The sequence below is a fragment of the Cryptotermes secundus genome, unplaced genomic scaffold (genome assembly GCF_002891405.2).
Source record: "Cryptotermes secundus unplaced genomic scaffold, Csec_1.0 scaffold16, whole genome shotgun sequence".
NCBI lineage: Eukaryota > Metazoa > Arthropoda > Insecta > Blattodea > Kalotermitidae > Cryptotermes > Cryptotermes secundus.
This window is the reverse complement of record NW_019718616.1, coordinates 1,642,158-1,663,825: the sequence shown is the minus strand read 5'-3', so window position 1 is coordinate 1,663,825 and position 21,668 is coordinate 1,642,158. Positions and strand designations below refer to the sequence as shown.

Sequence of the window (21,668 nt, the reverse complement as noted above, 5' to 3'; positions counted from 1 at the left end):
TGATCTGGCACCCTCCGACTACCATCTTTTTGGATTTGTGAAGGATCAGCTGCGTGGACAACGTTTTGAGAGAAGGGAGGCAATTCAGAAAGCAGTATGCCAGTGTCTTCGGATGGCTGGAATGGAATTTTACAGAAGGGGAATTTTCAAACTCCCAGAACGCTGGGAGAAATGTGTACAAAGAAGTGGCGATTATGTGGAAAAATAAAGAAAGGTCTGTAGATTGAGGTGGTGTATTTGGTTTGTCAATAATAAAGCATGTTACTTTACAAAAAATTGTTGCTCATGACTTTCAGTACGACCCTCGTATAAGTGAGTTTTAGTGGGAGTACAGGAGGTAAGATTCCATTGAACCAACAGTTGGTTATACATTTTTCTAACGAAAAGGAATGCTAATCATTTATGGATGTGATTTTAAATATTCAGGGAACCCGACGGGCAGTTAGTAGGGTAGAGTATGTTAGTGATAGAATGTCTTGAATATGCTTAATAATAATCATTGGCGTTACACAGTTGTTCTGAATGTATGTGCCCCAACAAAAGATAAATGTGATGGTTTGGAGTATGGCATTATGAGTAAATAGAGTGGTTGGTCAATTCCCTATTATTATTCTTAGTGGGGTGAGACAGAGTCAACTTGCTACTGCAGCCACTACCGGCATGTTGTACCTGTCCCAGATGATAAATGATGATGGATGTGGAGCAGTTGGTGGAATGAAGATTGGCAGAGGAAACCGAAGTACTCAGAGAAAACCTGCTCAAGCGCCACTTTGTCCACCACAAATCCCTCATGATAAGACCTGGGTTCGAACCCAGGCTGCTGCGGTGGGAAGCCACTGACTAACCACCTGAACTATGGTGCGGCCTTGGTCAGTTCCCTAAGTGGTATATGAAAATTTTGTTAGAACATTTCAGTACTAAAGTAGGAATGCATGTATGCATGAAATTAAGAAAAATGTTGGGGCTAGGCCAGTGAACTTTACCATGTAAAAATGTTAGTTGTCTATAGTATGATATTCCCATGTCACAACATTTATTACACTTGAACTTCTCCTGATGGGAAAACATGATTCATATTTATCACATTTTAGTAAATAAATGATGGCACTGAAAGATGAGCCATGGCTGATATTTTGGAGGAACTGACTGTGACAGCAGTATGTAGTGTTAGGACAATTTAGTAAATAATTGAGTAGCAAAAGAAAGGCTTTGTATCACCTCGTGACTCGTAGTACGCGGGTTGAAACCCGGTGGAGGTCGTGGAATTTTTAAGGGTGGAAAAATTCAGGGAACAAGTCCTCTGGGAGGGACTTGAAGCTGTGGGTCCCGTGTCGTAGCTTTACAGCACGTAAAAGAACTTCATATCTCCTAAGGAGGTCATTGAGCCAAATTCAAGGACATTTCCCGCCCAACAGTAGTCTCTAACACCTCTGATAGATGGGGGAAGCATTATAGATACCGCCAAGCCAGTAGAGGCCAAACTTGCTGGCTTGGTCGGGACTGATGGTAAGCACCAGTATCGGTAGGGTATAGGGACCGGAAGAATATCATAGAGGAAAGCACAATGGACCAATACTGGTCTAAGTGCATGGGGAAACCCACCCTCTCTAAATAACTAACTAACTAAGGCTTTGTATGGAAAGGTATAATCTGGATAAGCTGAACGATATGGATGTTAAAACAGTATCAGGTTCTGAAATATGTTTGCAACTATGGAAAACATGGGTGAAAATGGGAATATCAACAGGAGCATGGGACAATATTGGAGAAAATATGAAAACTCCAGGAAAAGAAACTGTTGTCACATGGGTGGTACCAGAATGTGAAACGTTTAATGGAAATTTTTTTGAATACTAGTCTCTACTTGTATTTTTTCAATTCCTGCTTGTCTGAAGTATAGCAACTAGAGTAATTTTTTTATTGCTAGTGGGGTGGGACTAAGTCCCTTGTACTGCGGCCACTTCTGGCCTATTGTACCAGCTCCAGATGACAGGTGAGGGTGATTGTGGAGCAATTGGTGGAATGACTATTGGCAGGGGAAACTGAAGTACTCGGAGAAAACCTGCCACAGCATCACTTTGTCCACCACAAATCCCATTTAACCAGACCAGGGATCGAACCCGGCCCACAGCGGTGGGAAGCCAGTGACTAACCGCTTGAGCTATGGCGCGGCCTAGCAACTAGAGTAAGTCTGTGGTCGTTCCACAAATCTTCTGTAAGTTGGTGGCAACTGATCCTGCTTGTAGTCGTGTAGGAACATATATTCCAGAAATATTTGACCGTAGATTTGTAGTGGATGTCAGTAGTTATATTTTTCACCCAGGGGCTATGAATTGAGTTATGTAAGATTCTGTTACATTCAGAATATTGCATCTTCATTGATTCAGTTCATGGAAATTTTTAACCTTTTTTTTTGGTCAGAGAATTAATGAAAACTGATATATTCTATTTCTTTTTCTTCAGTTGTATTGCCACTATTCAGATTCTTTTCCATCAGCAGTATCTTTGCTTTCAGCATCCACCTCACCATATTAGACCTTACATCACTGTCGTATTCCAAGTCGGAGTGTATGAATGACATTATTGCTTCATGTGTTATTTCTTCATCAGTCAGGGGGCATTAGTACAATTTCAATAACTGTTTTAATTCACACTACAAGTAATTCAGAAATGAAATATCACAAACAAAACCAGTTCTCAAGTGGTAAGTGAAGAGGGAAACAGACTGCAGAAGCTTATACTGTGTAAGCTGTCACATTACTTTGGGCATCAAAATACAGAACTATTGAGTGAAGAGCACTGTACCATAGGCCACTAGCACTACATATGACTACATATGAGAGTACCATAAGTCACTAGTACTACAAATGGGGATACTTTGCATCTATAATAATGTATACTACTTTTCTCAGAATTGGGCATGCATAAATAAAAGTAATTACACGGCCTTTTGAAATGTTTCTATCTAACTAACTTACTAACTCAATGGAGTTGAGTCCTTGAGAAGCCGCCAGTCACCCAGATACTCAAGAATATCCAGAACTTTTATGGAATCTGAAAGCTTATTTACGTTTTTCACAAGAGCCCTCAGCTGCTCTGTAGAGCTAGATTAATCCAGTCAAACCTACCCTATCCTATTTCTCTGAGATCCATTTTAATCATGTTCATTTTCTCTAGCTGAGGTTGTTTATCCAAAGAATCCATCAAAGTCTGAGACCATGTTCAACATTTCTTAATAGAATGTCTTTTTTTCTGGTAAGGAATTCTTAGCTCCACACCCAACTGTCAAGCTAAAAGACCACCCATTTTCAGCTGTCTGCTATACTTATTCAATATAGTTGCATCTCCCATATCTGGAGGCCATCTCCTCTGTCTAAAACCTGAGGATGAGCCATTCCATGGTGATAAGGGACCCACTTAACACAGTGTTGAAAGGTTTCATAAATTATAATAAGTAATTGCTTACAGCTTTAAGTTGAGAGACAACCAAATTAAATTAAAAAAAAAATTGTAAGAATGGGCACAGATACCCCCTTCCCTTAACTCCCAATTTGTATTGCTAGGCATAGGATTTCAAAGGTATGCATTACTGCATCTAATATCCATACCCAGAAGTTTCCCAAGATGTGGGCTTACTCTTTTGCAGGGTTGGGAACTGCTTAGCTGTAAACAAAAGGACAGAAGTTTGTACATCACAAATTTGTAACTAATTCTGTTTCCATTTCGTTCTTATGTTAAATTGAACAGAATGTGTTAGTTGTTGAAAATAGAAATAACATCTTCACAGAGTGATTATGAAGAAAAGTAGAAAAGTGCATCTATTCCTTATATTTAGAGAAATGGAGTTGACCCCCTTTCTTAAATATTTAGATTATGTGCAGGAATTTTTATCTATGAAAGAAAGATTGTGTGTTATCAGTAGCATAATTCATTTGGAAATGTGAGTAATAAAATTAAGATTTTTTTATATATGTTTTTCCAAACATAACATGAAATGAAAATATCATGAACCACTGAGTCTAATGTGCAGAAAGTTAATATGAGGCAAGAGGTGCTTGTCTTGTTGATATCTATAATTTATGTTTGAAACACACTTCAATGGATGTTTGGAAAGATGTCAGGTTTGTGCAAATCTTGAAGTAAAATTCAAATTCCAGTTGAGTAACGGCCCAAATTCATATTTTTTCCATAAAGATATAGTGAAGGTTTCCCATGCAAGTTTCCATCAAAATTCAATGGAAAGTTTAGAAGCTGAAAGACACAAGAGATGGGTAGACAGCAGATAAGGCATAGCATGTCTGTAATGGCACTTCAAATTGAACCATTACATCTTCCTTTTGCATTATTTAAAATTCATCATCATTCACCAATCATTCAACATTGTATAATATGAGCTACTGATATAGTTTATAAAAAATCTAAAATGAAGAAAACCATGAATTACTAGTCCTGTATGTTGTACAGTGCTAAGAGGTTTTAGTGCTTATTCCTGTCACAAAAGTTCAGCACAAATGTATGAGACAGAAGAAATTTATTTGTGTTTGTATTAAATGAAGATGAAGACCAGAAAGGTATGCATGTATGCAAATAATGCATTTAGAAAATATATGTACCTATTTTATTATATCTCTCCCATGTTGTTTTCATGAAGAACACTTAAATTTTGGAGTACATGGAATAGTTCATAAACTAGTCACATAATTCCTAATAGCCTATGGCTTTGAGTTGTTGTACTCATGAATCTGGAATATCTAGAAAACTAGTTGCACCAATTAAAGAAATCAGTTTGTAGCCTGCATGGGCAAAATCAACGTGTTGCACATCTCATTAACAAAGATCTAAAAGATGGAATGCTGTATACCTATAACTTTGTCATTTTATAGATTAGACATGCCCAAACTGTGGCTTATAAGCCACGTATGGCTCTTTTGAATCATTTTTGTGACTCCTGGGAAAAAAATATGTCAGTTCATTTTTTTACAAATGGATTAAATATAAAAAAAATTTCTGCATGGATAGCATTAATCTAAATACATGGCCTATCCATTCTACGTCTGCTTCTGATTCCTGAACTTGTGAAAATTATCTTGTGTGGCCCCGATGCACAGTAAGTTTGTCTATCTCTGGAGTGTGTCTTTGGGCGAGTCCCAGAGAATAAGGAGGGATCAGAACTGAGCACAATAAATCAGCTCCTCTTACATGCTTCTAATGTTGATATATTTTCCAGAAAATATTACCGTACATAATTTCATGAAGGCATGTAATATGTCTGTGCCAAATATATTATGTCTAATAATTTATATTGTTAATGTAAAGGTATCTGTTGATTATTTTAATGAATTGTTGCAGTCAAGTTCATATTTGGGAAGTAACAGGTAAAGCTGTCCCTGTAACAGGCTGTGGAGACCCAAAGGGTTGTGAGACATTGAGACTCCCACATTTTCTAGACATTCTGCTCACAGATGGCAGTGAGGTTGTCAGTCTTATGTGCTGGTCGCCTTTTACCTCCAGGAAGCTTTTTGTTAGGAGCTGAGTTGACCCTGGGGCCATAGTGTGGCTGGGAGGATTGGGTCAATTGAAAAATTCAATGACCTCATCTGGAATTGAGACTGTGACCTTCCAGCTTGGAGCATATTGCCTTGACCAAGTATGCTACCATCTGCCCCAAATTTGAGAAAGTGCTGAGTTAAAATCTGGGCCCAGAGACTGATTAACGTGATTGAGGTTTCCATTGTTTTTCCTCAATCCCTCCAGGGAAATGCCTAGTTAATACTTCCAGTTAGGTCACAGTTACTTCCTTTTACATCTTTTAGAATTCAATATTCACTGATCATCTACTGTTTGACATATAGCTTGAGCTACTGACAGAGCCATTATAGAAACCATAAATATAAATAAATAGATGAAATAGATTATTCTTATTATTAGCTATAATTTTTTATTACCAGGAAACAGAAATCACCACCATCACCATTGTGGTCTTTGTCGTCGTCATCATCATCAACATCCTCTCCGTTATTAGGCATAATTAAATCTATGACGGACACTGCAAAACATAAATCATTCATCATTTGAGAGGTCTTCATAAATTTCAGTTTCCTTCAGATTTATATGTTTTAAGATATTTTGGAATCATGTCAGTACTAATTTGTTTCCAGTTTTAGCTGTATTATTGTTTAAATTTTATTAACAAATGTCTCTGATTTTCTGTCTTAAATGCAACACTTTTCAAACATTTTGTTTAAATGTTACTGCATGTACATAATTTGTCTTTTAAACTTATTTTAAAACCCACAGTGTCCACTACATGATTTGATCATCATTGGTCATCATCAGGTGTCTTTAAAAACAGTTCTTTGGATACTGTTGTGCTTGTGTTTTTCTTCTGATGTAGGACATGTAGCCCCATCATACCTTCGTGTTTTTCATGTTGCTGCATGTCTTCTCCTGCTTCCAACATTGGAGGAAAAGCTCAAGCACAGAAGTCTCCACAGAACAGTTTTAAAAATGATGATGACTAGTGATGATTAAAACATGTAGTGACAAAGTGGTTTTTAAAATAAACTTAAAAGACACGTTATGTATATGTAGTAACTTTTAAACAGAATATTGAAAAGTGCTACATATAAGATAGAATATCAGAGACATTTGTTAAGAGTCATCTCTCATCAGTTCTGCTTATTGTCCATGATACACTACCATAAGATATTAGTCTAGCAAGTACCTTATCAATTTCATATTCATATATTCCCAGAAGCTAATGATACTTTAAATATATGATCTAGAATACCTAATATTTTGACAAAATTTACGGTTTTTGCATTCAGATCATCTTTTTAACAGGATATATTATATCCTAAATAATTAAAAATATTGATTTGTTCCAGTATTGTGTCATTAAAGCATGCTTTCTACTATTTGGGTCAGTATCTCTAAAAGCCATAATTTTAGTCCCTCCCCCTTCCAAATTTTTTCTCTATGGAAAATTCTACAGCTGTAGTATTCAAATTATAAACTGAGTGTTGTAGAACATCTTCATATTTGGTCTGAAGAGTCTGATTATCTGCAGATAGCCTAGTATCAATATTAAAATTTCTGTCAATTGAGATGTTTTCGTGCTGTTCAGTTTTCCTATATATGTTAATTGGTTTACACACGTGATGATTAATAATGGTGAGAGCCAACAGCTTTGTTTCACATGCATGTTAATTTATTTTCATTAAGAGATTTTGGGCCACATTCTTACTGCTGTTAGATTTTTAAGTTTCATATGTATCTGATACCAATTGACTGGGTATGTTATCTTCTATAAGCATTTAAGTATAGTTTGCTGCTCTTGACTGTCACATGTGTTTTGTAATCTATGAAGGCCATTTGGAATACAGTACTGAATGTTTTTTTCAAAAGATATTTGGTTCTAGAGAGAGATATTTGTCACAACAAGATCTTCCTTTTTGGAATTCATTTTTTCTTCTCCAACTTTATGTGTATAATATTTTATTAATTTATTTTTAACAATACTAGTCTTAGATTTCATAGCCAAAATTTAATAACCCAATATCTCCATGATTTTCCTGTTTCTTATTCCTCACTTTTTAGTGCTTTTTCATCCTGTAAAAGCCAGAACACATCCTGGCATACTGGAGCATATTGACATGTTTGTCAAAAGTTATGCTTCTGCTGGTGCCTTGTATGTTTTGGCTTACAGGGTAAAACCAAGTGTGAGAGTATTCAGAAACCTGTCTAAAAATAGGTACTGTCTTTTTTATGTATTAGTATCACAATAAAAGAGTTGTAACTCAGAATCATTAGGACTGAAATTACATGCATAAAAATTACATTTCTAAATATGGTTAATGCTATGATGTATTATGTTATATATTTTTTGACATTAATGTTGTTGTGATATATTATTATTTCCAATACATGCTTTATTTCATTTTAGGTGGACAGTATGAAAGCAAAGGTATGCTTGTTGGAAGTAATGCTGGAGTTATGTCGGTGGATTTTGACTCGACAGGGACTCTCATCCTTGGAGCATCAAGTGATTTTGCCAGCCGGGTATGGACTTTGGCAGACCAGCGGTTAAGGGTGAGTTTGTATTGTGTTCTTTGTTGTTTCCATTTCTTCCTTTTCTTGTCTCCCAATCTATTTTCTGAAATTATATTACTATAGTGTCTGTGAAACTGGGGCAAAATATTCTGTATTTCTAAAAATTTAACTGTCAACTGCTTTATTGCAGTCCAAAATTTTTGAATGGAATTGGAAGTTGAAAGAAAGGGCTGAGGTAACATTTAGTTAGACAGATTTGTTCCCAGTCATAGTTGGAAGCAGTTATTACAAGCTGGCAGCTTGTAAGATAAACAGCTCAACAAAAGTTGATTTTTGATGAGTGTATTACTAAAGATTATTTCTTTGAAATGAAATGGGAGCAACAGTTGAACAAATAATTCGTTGTTATTTTGTGTTTGACATTTCTTCTTACATTTGTATTGTGTAGGATACAATGATAGATACCATTTGACAGGCTTGTGACGTGTTCTGTGAAGAGTTGTCAGCAGAAGAAAATTATGGTTTCCCAATCACAGAAGCATGCAGTTCATATTATGACTTGCCTGCTTCAGTTTTAGTACAGTGCTTCAATATTGTAATGTCAGGGTGGCGAAATTACAGAAAATATTTCATAGACCAAATCAAAAATAAAAATATATTACATTAAAGCAGGGCTTTGAAACTATTGTCATCAATTTGGTAATGAATGTTACTAGATGTCTACCAGTCTAGCAGGTATTTTTGAGAAATCTTACTTTATGGCATCATCATGGTTGGGTAAATGTTGATTCAGTAGGAAGGAGGCAGAGGGAGCTTGCCTCAAAACTTTTTTCTTAACACAAGGCACCTTTCCAGCGGATAGTATGGCGTTTAGCATCTCTACCCTTTGCTCCTACTGCGATACTTAAATATCGGACCGCATTGCCCCTCCTTTTGCTTCTGTGGTGCTACGAGTATACTGGGAGAGCACGTCACTGTTGTTCATCATATAAAGGTAAAGTTGTCCCTGTGCTTAACTACTTAAGCACTACACCATGAAGGTGTATGGGGGAGTGGGTATATAGATCCACATTTTCTTGACCTCAGCACTATTTGGAGGTGAGCTTCACTCCCCGTTTGCTTTACTCCCGGGGAAAGAGCCCTCAGTACCCATTGGGTAGGAGGTTTGGTGAACCCCAGAGCCCATCTGGATGTCTTGGAGAAGAGAAAATTCTTGACCCTAGCAGGACTCGAACTCCGACCTCTTGGTCGTCCAGCCCGTAGTCAGTCGCTATACCGACTACTCTATGAGCGTATACAGCGTTTAAAGCGTAAGACCCTGGATATGGGATACGTAGAGACACTGGAGGCATGGCTGGTGATTGACTGTGTACTCACTGCTTTCGTAAACATCCTGAAGTTATGTCATGTCTCGTCACGGGTAAATGGCAACGACTGCGATTGGATACAAATCATGGAGTATGTGGAAGAAATGCCTGCCAGCAGGTTCATGGAAAGGCGCTGTTGTAGATGTCGCTCGAGTGCTACACTGGCATTCGGCTGTGGATGCTGAACCCGCTAAAGCTTACGCCTGCCCCCTGAGAAAACATTAATCAGACGAAAAGTCGAGTGAGGCGCAAGACTCTAAACCTATGACCAGTAACAGGAGAGTAAAAGAGAAGACTGTCACTTCAAACCAGCACTGTCAGTTACTACTAGGAACTTTTCGCGTTCCCGAGGACTTCTAGTGTGGTCAGCGGGAATTTCCAGCCCAAACCAACAGCTAACAGCGACTCTGAAACACCACTGGGAAGCCGGAGTAAAACATGAGAGAGGCTGCCTCCGTCGTGTTGACAACTTCAGTAAACCTTTACTTGTAGCTTGTCCTTCTAGTGCCCAGCTTATTGATACGTGGGACCTTTTTCTCTCCTTCACCAGTACGTCTTCATTGGGATATAAGGACAAGAATAAGCTTGTATTTTACAGTGGGCAAAATGCAACAAATGTCTACTGGAGTTCCCCCTCCCCCAAGAATATTTTTTTTTTCGCAGCTTCTTTGGGGTGCAGTACAACCTCCCAATGGGTAATCCCGATATGTTCGTTCACTTTCTGGTAGCTACGTAGTCACCGTATCCTGCTGTGAGAGTGAGAAAAACATCAGAGGCGCACGTGAATCATGTTTTGTTTTGCCCTTAACAGAATAAGGCGGAACACCTGCTGCTTTTACTGCGCTTCAGGAAACACGCGAAAATAATAAAATGAAGAACTTGTTTCAAAATTGCTTTCCTCAAATATCGTTCTTACATTCTGTTAATATCCAGTTTTGTCGTGCTCTTAAACACCTTTTCAGGGCAACTGAAATACCAAGCTCAAGATATGGAGTCTTAAGGCATACATCTGTTCTGTCTGTATGGTTAGGTTTGATGTTCGAAACTTAAAGCAATTAATTTTGTATGTACGCCCATGTTACATTGAAAAGTTAGTTGAAAGACCGGATGTGGGAAGAGCCTGAGGTAATTATAGCAGTTAAATGTTGGCGTCTCTGATGCCAGACTTTGTGGAAGTGGTGCGTATTTCAACTCTTGTGTTCATGGTGGAATGACCTACAAGGTTGAATATACTAACATCAAGGTCATTCGCTACCTATTAGGGTCATATTAGCTATAAAATACATGTATTAGTGCATATGAGAACAGAATTTCTAATTAGAGAAAAAAGCAGCGCCCATCTCACATTGAAGTCCGAGATTCCAGTCGTGTTTTACGTGTTTCGCATGTTCCCCTTTTTCAGTGTTTCTTTTTAGAATCGCCCGTGTAGAAGTCGATGGCCGTTGACGGTACTATAATACAGTAATCACAAAATAACATTTTATCGTGCNCGGTATTAAACAATGTATAAGTAATTCGTACCCTTAATTATATAATTTTGACGAGGGAAGTACGGTTACAGTTTTCACCTATTTTCCTTACATTGAAAGGAATAGCGAGTGGCCTTCATCTTACCCTTGCATTTGTGTGGGCATGTATTTCCTCTAGTAACTGTGTAACTAATTTGACTATTTTTATCGAACTTGGTTTGGAGGTCATGCCTGCTGAGATACTCTGCCGCCGTATTGTGCACGTTCTTTGCAAGAAGTGCATGAAATTAAAGTACATTGCGGAAGTCGTGTCAGATATCAGGCAGCATGTTTTATCTTCAAAACTATTAAAGTAATTTACTTTAAAGTTGATACAATTCGATTAACTGTGCAGAAATATACCCAAAGGATTCAAGGCAAATAATACAACCCAACCTACTTGGAAGTATTCCGTTATACGGAGGTGAAATATGGTCATTCACTGAAAATTGAGGAGTAAAACAATGGTGGTCGACCTAGATTGTTCAGGGTGTTTTCAGGTGGTAAGACAGAATCCAGTTAGAAGTGAAATATTATGGGAAGATATGGATGTTACTTCATCAGTGATAAACCTGGAAAATACAGCGCTGAAATGATATGGCCATATTGAGCAAATGGAGGAAGACAGATTACTGAAGAATATGTTGTGCAGGTCCCCTCCAGAAGGATGAGGAGGAGGAGGGAGGAGGAGAAGATGAGGAGGTAAACATGCATTGAAAGCGGAAAAACATTGTATTTTTTTTATTGCTAGTGGGGTGGGACTAAGCCCCTTGTAGTGCGGCCACTTCTGGCCTATTGTACCAGCCCCAGATGATAGGTGAGGGTGATTGTGGAGCAATTGGTGGAATGAAGATTGGCAAAGGAAACCGAAGTACTCGGAGAAAACCTGCCCCAGTGCCACTTTGTCCACCACAAACTCACTTGTCCAGACCCGGGATCGAACCCGGGCCGCGCGGTGGGAAGCCAGCGACTAACCGCTTGAGCTATGGCGCGGCCGAAAACACACAGTAAGTCTGTTATTAAAAACTGAAGTCGGAAGATGGAGACTGGGAGAACTGATTACTGTAGAAACGGAAAGCGAGAAGAGCGTGAAGGGATAATGCCAAGAAGAAGAAGAAAAGGAAGAATCGTGTATTGAAAGCTCAACATTGTACGTTAATTTTTTTTTTCGGTATAGGGCCAGCATGATTCCAACTTTATACGAACCTGAAACCTAGCTTCATCAGTCTTCTCTAATGTATACGAATTTGATACGCGACTTAAAGTATAGATCTTATTAAGATAAAAGAAATTAAATTAAAATGTGTCAAAAATATTACGTATACGCTTATACTTTGAAAGAATCTCTCTATGCATGGCTGGCTATGCCTTTATGGTAGACTTGTATTTCTGTCCTCGTTAGTAATTTGTAGCACCCGTTTCTGGCACAAGAATAGTGAGAATCATGAGGATGGAGATATAAATGCATTTTAGTCTTTTGTGCGTTTCACAAGTAACTAAATCTACGAAGCAGTATTCTATCTGAGAAGCTAGCGATCGGTCAGCTACTCAGGACATTCTCCGTTTTGTATGAAACCTGAAGTTTTAATACCGTGTTCACAAGATCTCAACACTAGTCAGTGACTTTTTAATTAGAAAACAGTTTCTGACTGCTGACGTCTGGAGTTTGGAATATTAGTCGAAATTAACCTAAAAGTAATGTCTCTGTTAAGTGGCCTCGTAGTCTAGAGTTAACGTTCCCACCTCATGACTCGTAGTACGCGGGTTCAAATACCCGGCGGAGGTCGTCGAATTTTTAACGGCGGAAAAATTCAGGGAACAAGTCCTCCGGGAGGGACTTTAAGCCGTGGGTCCCGTGTCGTAGCTTTACGGCACGTAACAGAACCTCATATCTCCAAAGGAGGTCACTGAGCCAAAATTAACGGACGTTTCCCGCCCAACAGCAGTCTCTAATACCTCTGGTAGATGGGGGAAGCATTATAGATACCTCTCAGCTAGTAGAGCCGTTCTCGCTGGTTGGGCGGGACTGATGGTAAGCACCAATACCGGTAGGATATAGAGACTGGTAGAAATCATAGAGGGAAGCACAGTGGACCAATGCAGGTCTCAGTGCATGGGGAAACCGACCCTCTCCAGTAACTAACTAACTAACTAATGTCTCTGTCTATTCTTAATTAACTTTCTCATCATGGGGTAATATTTCACTTTATTTTAGCAATTTAAAGAGAACACAAAACGGAATAACCGTACTTTACTTCACTTTAAATTCATATATTATTTCCAGAATTAAGAAACTACGCTTTCTGACGGTTTGTGTATTCTTGGTGTTGTAGGCAAGACACCGAACGAAATACAAGAGAGAAACAGGACATGCCTCTGTCCCTGAATATCTTCATCAGTAGCAGACTCGTATCTGCAATAAATGAACATTAAGTTACCTTAGTCAGAGAGATTTAACATTTAGAAATTATTTAGAAGCCTGAAGGTCGCGGGTTCTAGTCCGGGTGATGTCATTGAATTTTTTTCAATTTACCTAATCCTTCCAACCGAATCGTCGCCCTGGGGTCGACTCAGCCTCTAACAGAAATGAGTACCAGGAATCTTCATGGGGGTAAAGGGCGGCCGGCGCGTAAGGCTGACAGCCTCGCCGCCATCTATGAGCAGATTGTCTAGATAACGTGGGAGCCTCGATGTCTCACAACCCTATGGGCCTTCACGGCCTGTTACAGGGATAGCTTTACCTTTTATTAAATGTCGTTGTGTAGTGACTAGCCACCTTGTTTCATATTTGGCCATACCGACGTGGTTTTCTTGCATGTCCCCAGTTCAGTTTTGGAATAGTACTCCAAAGTTGGTCAAATCATTTTTTGTGATTCGTCCTTCCGTGCTCATATTAATAATTGTCATTTGACAGTATTTTTAATAAACCAAGGAGAAAATAATGGTTACTATAGGAACTTCTGAGAACAATAGCTTTTTGAAAATTGGTTTCTGAGGTGATATATTGCGACTGATGTTTGCAAAATAAGCACCCCATTAAGGTCATTGTTTTATAAAAGTAAGTAAAATTGCTTTGCGATTATCAGAGAAAATCACAGAAGTGGGTAGGCATTCAAATCTCCCGTTTACAATTTTAAGAGGATACATGCTCTTCTTGAAATCATTACATTTGATCAAACTTTAGGTCAGTGTAAACCAGCCGAATACGTTGGTCTAGAGGCAGTGCTCTAGGCTTATATTAGGGAGCTTCAGGGTTCGAATTTAGGCTGGGACACCGATTTCCCCGAACGGGGGTTTTATTGATTTTCCGCAGCCCTTTGAGGAAACTGACTGGATAGTACCACGGTTAGGCCACTACCGGTACCTTCGAAATCCTTTCCAATCCATTAGTCGGCTTGCCATCTGCCGCTGTGTAGTCTAGGTGCTTACAGTGTCGTCATGTAACCCGCTATCCGTTTACTAATATGTATTTTTTTATATTGCTAGTGGTTTGGGACCAAGTCCCTTGTAAGGCCGCGCCATAGCTCAAGCGGTTGGTCGCTGGCTTCCCACCGCGGCGGCCCGGATTCGATCCCGGGGGTCTGGTCAAGTGGGATTTGTGGTGGACAAAGTGGCGCTGGGGCAGGTTTTCTCCGAGTACTTCGGTTTCCCCTGCCAATCTTCATTCCACCAATTGCTCCACAATCACCCTCACCTATCATCTGGGGCTGGTACAATAGGCCAGAAGTGGCCGCAGTACAAGGGACTTAGTCCCACCCCACTAACATTAAAAAAAGCCAGCGACTAACCGCTTGAGCTATGGCGCGGCCTTCTTTACTATATGTAAGTGTAATTTTCTCGAAGTGGGATGGTTGTGAGGCTTCAGAAACACCGGAAGAGACTATGTAGACTGTCTCCACCTTTGAAGCAACAGGACATGCAGATATACATTCATAGGTGTATTAAAACTGAATTTGTTACGTAGGATGATGACTGTCAAATGATGAAATGTGAAGATTAACCAGTAGTCGTGTCTTAAGAAGTAATAGGCGGTTAATAAACGTGGTAAGTATAGTGATTTATCACTCTTGCGACCATTTGTGGAAAGTGTTATTACCGTTCTACCTAAAGGCACTGAGATAATCTTGTAAAGTCCAAAGGAAAGGTGCCACTGTTTGAGAATTTAATTAGGAACCTCGCGAACGCAAGTCAGTTGCTTTGCCAGCGACCTAAACCTGTTCAATGCTGTATCAACGGAGTGCTGAAAAGTGGATAGTCAGCACAGCAAGACTAATTTGTTCTTAGACCTTTTTTTGTTTGTGTGTGGGTGGAGACGGGTTTTTAAATTGAGCAGTTGGTATGTAATTTCATTTGATAAAATTCATTTCGTGTAAAATGTTAAAATTACATGTCGTAATGTCTGGTGTTGTGTTCGCTGGTTAATCAATCTTACTTTTTGTTAAATAATGTCCACCGAACTATACACTTCTTAGCAGCTGCTTCACATGAGATGGTTCTGTTCATTTAAAGGATGTAGGACTCATTTTGTTGCGAATTTCAATATAAACTATTTATAATTAGAATCATTTTGTGGTGATAGCATCCTGCTGATGTAGCCTGTAATGCAATTATTTTGGAGATCCCCACTGTCTCCATCTTCACGGCTAACACCGAAATTATTGTATATGCAGATAAAGATCTACTAAAAGTCGAGAGTACAGCCTGCACGTACACTGTGTCACCATCCAGGAACAGTGCCCACCACGGCGTTGAAACCCACTATACTTAACGTATTGTAGCATGTTGACCCGTAGCTTTACAACAACCGAGAGATAAGCAAATACACAAGAGCCGCTGCTGAGCAACGGCTTCGTAAGCAAATATGTTCCCACGGAAACGATTGGCCTACAAAAATGAGGATCTGTGTTTTCTTTGAGGTCCGTGCAGAGATGTTATAAGCGGAACAAATTGGGAGCTGCAGTTATTCAGTCAGTGAAGAGAAGAGTAGGAGATGAAGTGACAGGAGGTTGGAGAAAACTGCAAATGAGGAGCTTCATAATTTGTACTCTTCTCAAAGTATAATTAGAATGCTCAAGTCAAGGAGGATGAGGTGGGCAGGTCATGTAGCACGAATGGGAGAGACGAATGCGTATAGGATATTGGTGGGAAAGCCAGAAGGAAAGAGACCACTGGGAAGACCAAGGCATAAGTGGGTGAACAATAATAAAATGGATCTTAGATAGATAGGATGGGATGGTATGGATTGGACTGATCTGGCTCAGGATAGGGACCAGTGGAGTGCTCTTGTGAACAGGGTAATGAACTTTCGGGTTACATAAAATGCTGGAAAATTCTTGAGTAGCTGCAGAATTGGCGGTTCCTCAAGAAGGGTTCAGCTCGTTGAGTGAGTGAGGTGGGACTAAGTCCCTTGTACTGCGGCCAATTCTGGCCTACTGTACCAGCCCAAGATGATAGGTGAGGGTGATTGTAGAGCAGTTGGTGGGATGAAGATTGGCAGGGGACCCCGAAGTACTCGGATAAAACCTGACCCAGCGCCACTTTGTCTACCACAAATTCCACTTGACCAGAACCGGGATCGAACCCGGGCCGCCACGGTGGGAAGCCAGCGACTAACCGCTTGAGCTATGGCGCGGCCACTTGGAGCAGTTAGTCTTGTGGATATTCACCAGCCTGTAAGTACATAAGCAGAGGACATTGTTAGGATCCGTTACCACGAAACGAGTAGTGAAGGCATAGAAGACTATGTGTGCTGCAGTCACAGTGATCTTTAGAGTGTGTAAACCACTGAGACTGGTAGCTACGAGCTGTGTGTATCAGAGTTCAATAAATCCATTTACCAACCGAAACCCCATCTACAGTCACATTCACTCACGTGGCAGTACACAGTGTGTCCAGGTTCTGTTAGGACTGTGTTCATTAAAAATACAAGACGTGAATAATTTTCAAAATTTCACTCTTTTTATTCAAGAGAGTCTCCTTCTGAATCAATACTTAGCTGGACTCGATTGAAAAGTTTTCGAAAACAGTCACTGTACTCCTTTTGTGGAATCGCATTTAAAACTGCGGTACATTCCCTTTGGATGTCCTGGATTGTGTCGTGACGGTCTCCTTCCATCGCCACCTTAACTTTTGAGAACAATCAGAAATCTGCTGGAGCCAAATCTGACGAATACGGAGGATGGTCAAGGACTGTGAACCCTTTTCTGGCCAAAAAATTGCGCACGATCTTCGATTCTGGGGTGGGGCATTGTCGTGGAGGATAGACCAGGAACCTTGTTCTCGATATTCGGGTCGAATTCAAAGAATTCTCGCCCACAAACGATTGAGGACTCCGAGATAGTAATCAGAATTCACTGTTTGACCTGGCAGAAATTTCTTATGAATAATTCCTTTGGAATTGAAGAAAACGGCTAGCATTGTCTTTACTCGACTCTTTTGCATGCGCACTTTCTTTGGTTTCAGCTTCTTTGGACTCAACCACGCTGCAGTCTGCCGCTTTGTGAGAGGCTCATATTGAAAACACTATGTCTCGTCTCCAGTAACAATCGATTTTGTAAATTTTGTATCACTTTGGGCCAACCGTAACATGTCTTTGCAGTGTTCCACTCTGGTATGTTTTTCATCGCCTGACAGAGCATGCGGTACAAACCGCGCACAGACCTTCCGTTTGCCCAAATCCTCGGTCAAAATTTGATGCACAGTACTTTCTGTTATTCTCAAAAGCTCCTCGAGGGGTCTTGTAGAAACACATCTGTCTGATGCAAGGATTTCTGTCACTTTTTTCGCATTTTCTTCAGTGCGACTTGTTCTCGGCTTTGATGCACGTGAAGCGTCTTCAATGTCCTCCCTGCCGTCAAGAAGTACAGCATCCCGTCGAAAAATGTTCGAGCGACTCAAACAATCACTACCGTACACACTTTTCATCATTTCCTACGCTTCTCCGGCTGTTTTGCCTAACTTCAAACAAAACTTGGTGTTGGCTCTTTGTTCAACATTCAATGTCAGAACACATGATGCAGCCATGCTTGCGATTTGAAATTATAGACAGCCATAGCTGAAACTTCAAGAATCTTAACGTCACAACTCGCCAACAGATGGTATTGCAGGGAAAAATTAAAAAAAAAAGACTCCTAACGGATCCTGGACACACAGTGTATGTATAACAAGCCTGGAAAGGCGTAATTCGTACCTGTACATAGTTTCAACGTGCGTTCTTTGCATTCCGAATGCTCCTAGCTCTTTACTAATACGCCTAAAGAACACGCGAACAATACTACTTATTCTTTCCTTCTCTCGTTTCTTTCTTTATTTCATTTTTTTTTGTCTTTTTCTTCTTTATTAATTGGCAAGAGCATTAAGTTCTATACAGCAGACATTTCGTTGTCTCACATTTTACCATCGCACATTCTTACTTAGAGTTGACCATGATTACGTTACCTTTGAAATGAAGTCAACTGTCTCACGGCCGGTCATTGTTGGTTGCTAAATCCCGAACAATGAAATTGGTCTAACCGGTGAAGCCGGTTTCGAGAAAGTTGACATTTCGCGTTTGGGTCCCTTGTACGTGTACCGTTAGTTGCATAAAGGTACTAACTAACTGACGGTTTTACTTAGGGATACGGTCTCTATAAATTGCTGAAATGTAATCAGAATTGTTAGAGCCTTTGTCAAGAAAGATGCCTCTAATTTTGGAGCTGCAGTGGTCGGCCAGCGACCTGAAATGGATGCTCGCTTGAACACTGAATATGAACAGAATCCTTCCAACGGTTGAGGCATGTGAGCATATAGATACGCCAGGCCTTTGTGTGCGCTTATTTCATGCACATCGTGCGAAGGACGCGAGATGAAAGTACACAGTGACACATTTGTTGCTCATACTAATTGGTACGTTCTTATTTAGGGTCTACTGAATTATTAATTGTATTCAAGTTGAATGTGTATGTTGTATTTTATGACAGCATATGTTGGCTTGATTGCAATTCCTTGCTTTGTGTGTTTACACGTATTTTGTTTCTTTTGCTTATGCTTACTTTGTGGCCTTTCGGCTGTTGAGTAAGCGGGTAAATAAATAACGAATTCAATTATTAAATTTATTAAAATTAAACAATTTTAATGCTTTACAAGTTGCTGTTATGAAAATAGAAATCTTAATTAAATTAATCGTCTACCGCAGCGAAACACAAACATCAGAATGGAAATAGTTTAACAGAACAGTCTTGTGTCACATCCAGTCCTTAGTTGTAGCGTATCATTGGTAGCTTTTAAAACCAAATTCAGGTGTGTTCTGAGTAGTTTCGTAAAGTTTGATAACCCAGAGCATGAGTTTGGACCGCACGAAACTCGCATACAGCCAGCATAGCAAACAAGGACTAATTGGTGTTTTGTAAATGTGGGGTTATTTACTTTTGAGTCTTTTGCTGGAAACAACGACCGGTTTGTAATACCAGTTCACCTTTCGTCTCTCAGAGGAATTCCGTTTGCAGTCCAGGAAAGCAAATATTAGCACGCAGATTAGAGTTCTTCTGCTCCTAGAACAAATGCAGAAGCTTTAGAGTTCTGAGGTTCAAACCCACTCACTGAATTCCTCATCATAAGTTGATCTGTGTTTCATGTTATAAACGAGTTTGGTTCCCGAAATTTGTGGCGTTAAGATTGCAGTTTCAGTCAAGATACTGTGTTTGATGCATGTAGACTGTACTTTTATCTGTCTTTATATTATTGCAAGTGGTTTCATGATAGGAACCTACTTAAAAGTGTCCACGTTTGTTACCTCCATAATCTATCTCATAAAATATGTTAAGTGGATACTCACATTAAACAGTCTCACTTTAGATATACGAAAAATATCGGAAATATGTATTTAGAACTTCTAGAAGCAATTATAAGTTTGATGCAGTGTATAAGAAAAAAAAAGTAGTGCAGTTTTAGTTTCTCTCTAAAGTAATTTCATCAGTGTAAATGGAAACGGGTATTAAAAATATATAATATATTTTTAATATATTCCAGGTATATTTTTATTATATTATATTTTATTTTGCTACTTATATTGTAACTCGAGGCACAATTTATATTATAGAATATTACACGATGTACCCAATGGGATCCGTATTGAGAGTTCAAAGACCCTAGACTTATTCATATATTACTGCCTGATGATGGTTCCATGAGGACCGAAACATATAACAGAAAATAAATATTCAATCCGTGAAATACTGATTGATTATAAAATAATTTGTTGTAGCCACGGCTAACCTTAACCATATAATTATATTCCTATATATTGTCATTTTAATTTAAATAATTTTTAATTTCAGGTTTAATTTGACATTTAACCGGATGCATAGTGATTCATCCAGTCTGAGCCCAATAGTTTTTCAAGTAGTACATAACCCTGAATGTCTTGTTACAAGTGTGATATTGTATAGTATATAGATAACCCATATTATGGATCCATATTGGGTACGAGTTGAGCACCTTAACACTAACCGACACCTGATGATGATTTAGTAAGGGTCGAAACATATCGTGCCATTTACCGTTTATGACTTTCATCTAAACATTCATTTGTATACTTCTTAAAGAATTGTTGTGTTGACGGGAAGAGTAAATATTGTATGTACACAACACAACAGGATGCAACATATAAAGATTATTTCGTTCCCGTTATTTGACATGCGATATGCATCTGTAATTCGTATCATAGTAGTACTGTGGTACGTAAAAGTGCTTCAATATTGTCAGTAGAACATAGAGCACGCCCTTGTGGGCACCGGGTGTTCGCATATGCTTCATTTACAACGGAGCCGAGTTTTTGCAGTAGGTGTAGCGACAGGCTGCGGGCTTAACGGCCAAGGGACCGGGATTCGAGTCAGTTCCGGTAGGATCAAGAATTTTTTCTTCTTCACGTCGTCCAGAAGGTCCACGCATTTTCCTATCCAACGGGTATCGGGGGCTCTTTCCACGGGAGTGAAGTGGGCGGGGCGTGAGGCTGATCACTGATCTCCAACTAGTGCCGAAGCCACGTTGGCTCTATACATCCGCTCTCCTGCACATCTTCATGGGTTAGTGCTTAATTAGTTAAGTACAGGGACAACTTTACCTTTACGTCCATTTACAGGCCCAGTTGTAGCGTTAACATTACGAGAGCTGTACGTAGAAGTTTGTCACTGGCCCACGCCACTCTCCTCTAGGTACATTAGTTGCTTGGTGACTGCTTGTAACGCCATTCAGCAATATAGATTGCACTTTGAGGCTACAAATACGAGTATAGAGAGCAGAAAGTAAATCGGCACCATTATCGCGGCAGAATGTTGTGATAACTTTGCAGAGCAGTTCTCAGCTTGCAAAATACACTGTGATCGACGTTCTGGAAGTTTCTTGCCGCCTGTCTCGGGAAGGCCTATTCGATTAGTAACCAGAAATGTACTGCCAAACGTCGCTGTCAAGTGGGTTGCCGTCCTGCTTCGTTAGAGATCCTGTGTTCAAATTTCAGTTCGGATACAGACTATCCTAACTAAAGATTTTTTGTGCGTTTTTCCTCAACCTTTCCAAGCAAATGGCCTGGTAGTACTTCACATTAGTCCATGATTAAATTCGCTGAATGGGGGGGTGAGTCCAACTGGGTCCACTCGGCACAGCGGCCACTGATTGGCCTATTGTAGCCTGCCTTGGGCGATTATGATGACGGGGAATTTGGTGGAATGAAGATTGGCAGGGGAAACCGAAGTACTCGGAGAACCCC

General features: G+C 39.6%; 1 protein-coding gene across 1 annotated transcript in view; it reads left to right on the top strand.

The window, feature by feature from the left end:
• The window catches only part of LOC111861385 (autophagy-related protein 16-1), a 616,691-nt gene that overhangs the window by 38,155 nt on the left and 556,868 nt on the right, over positions 1-21,668 (top strand). Inside the window, exon 7 of the mRNA XM_023845910.2 lies at positions 7,946-8,091. Within this exon, the coding sequence (XP_023701678.1) occupies positions 7,946-8,091 (146 nt within the window). The remainder of the gene's footprint in view (positions 1-7,945; positions 8,092-21,668) is intronic.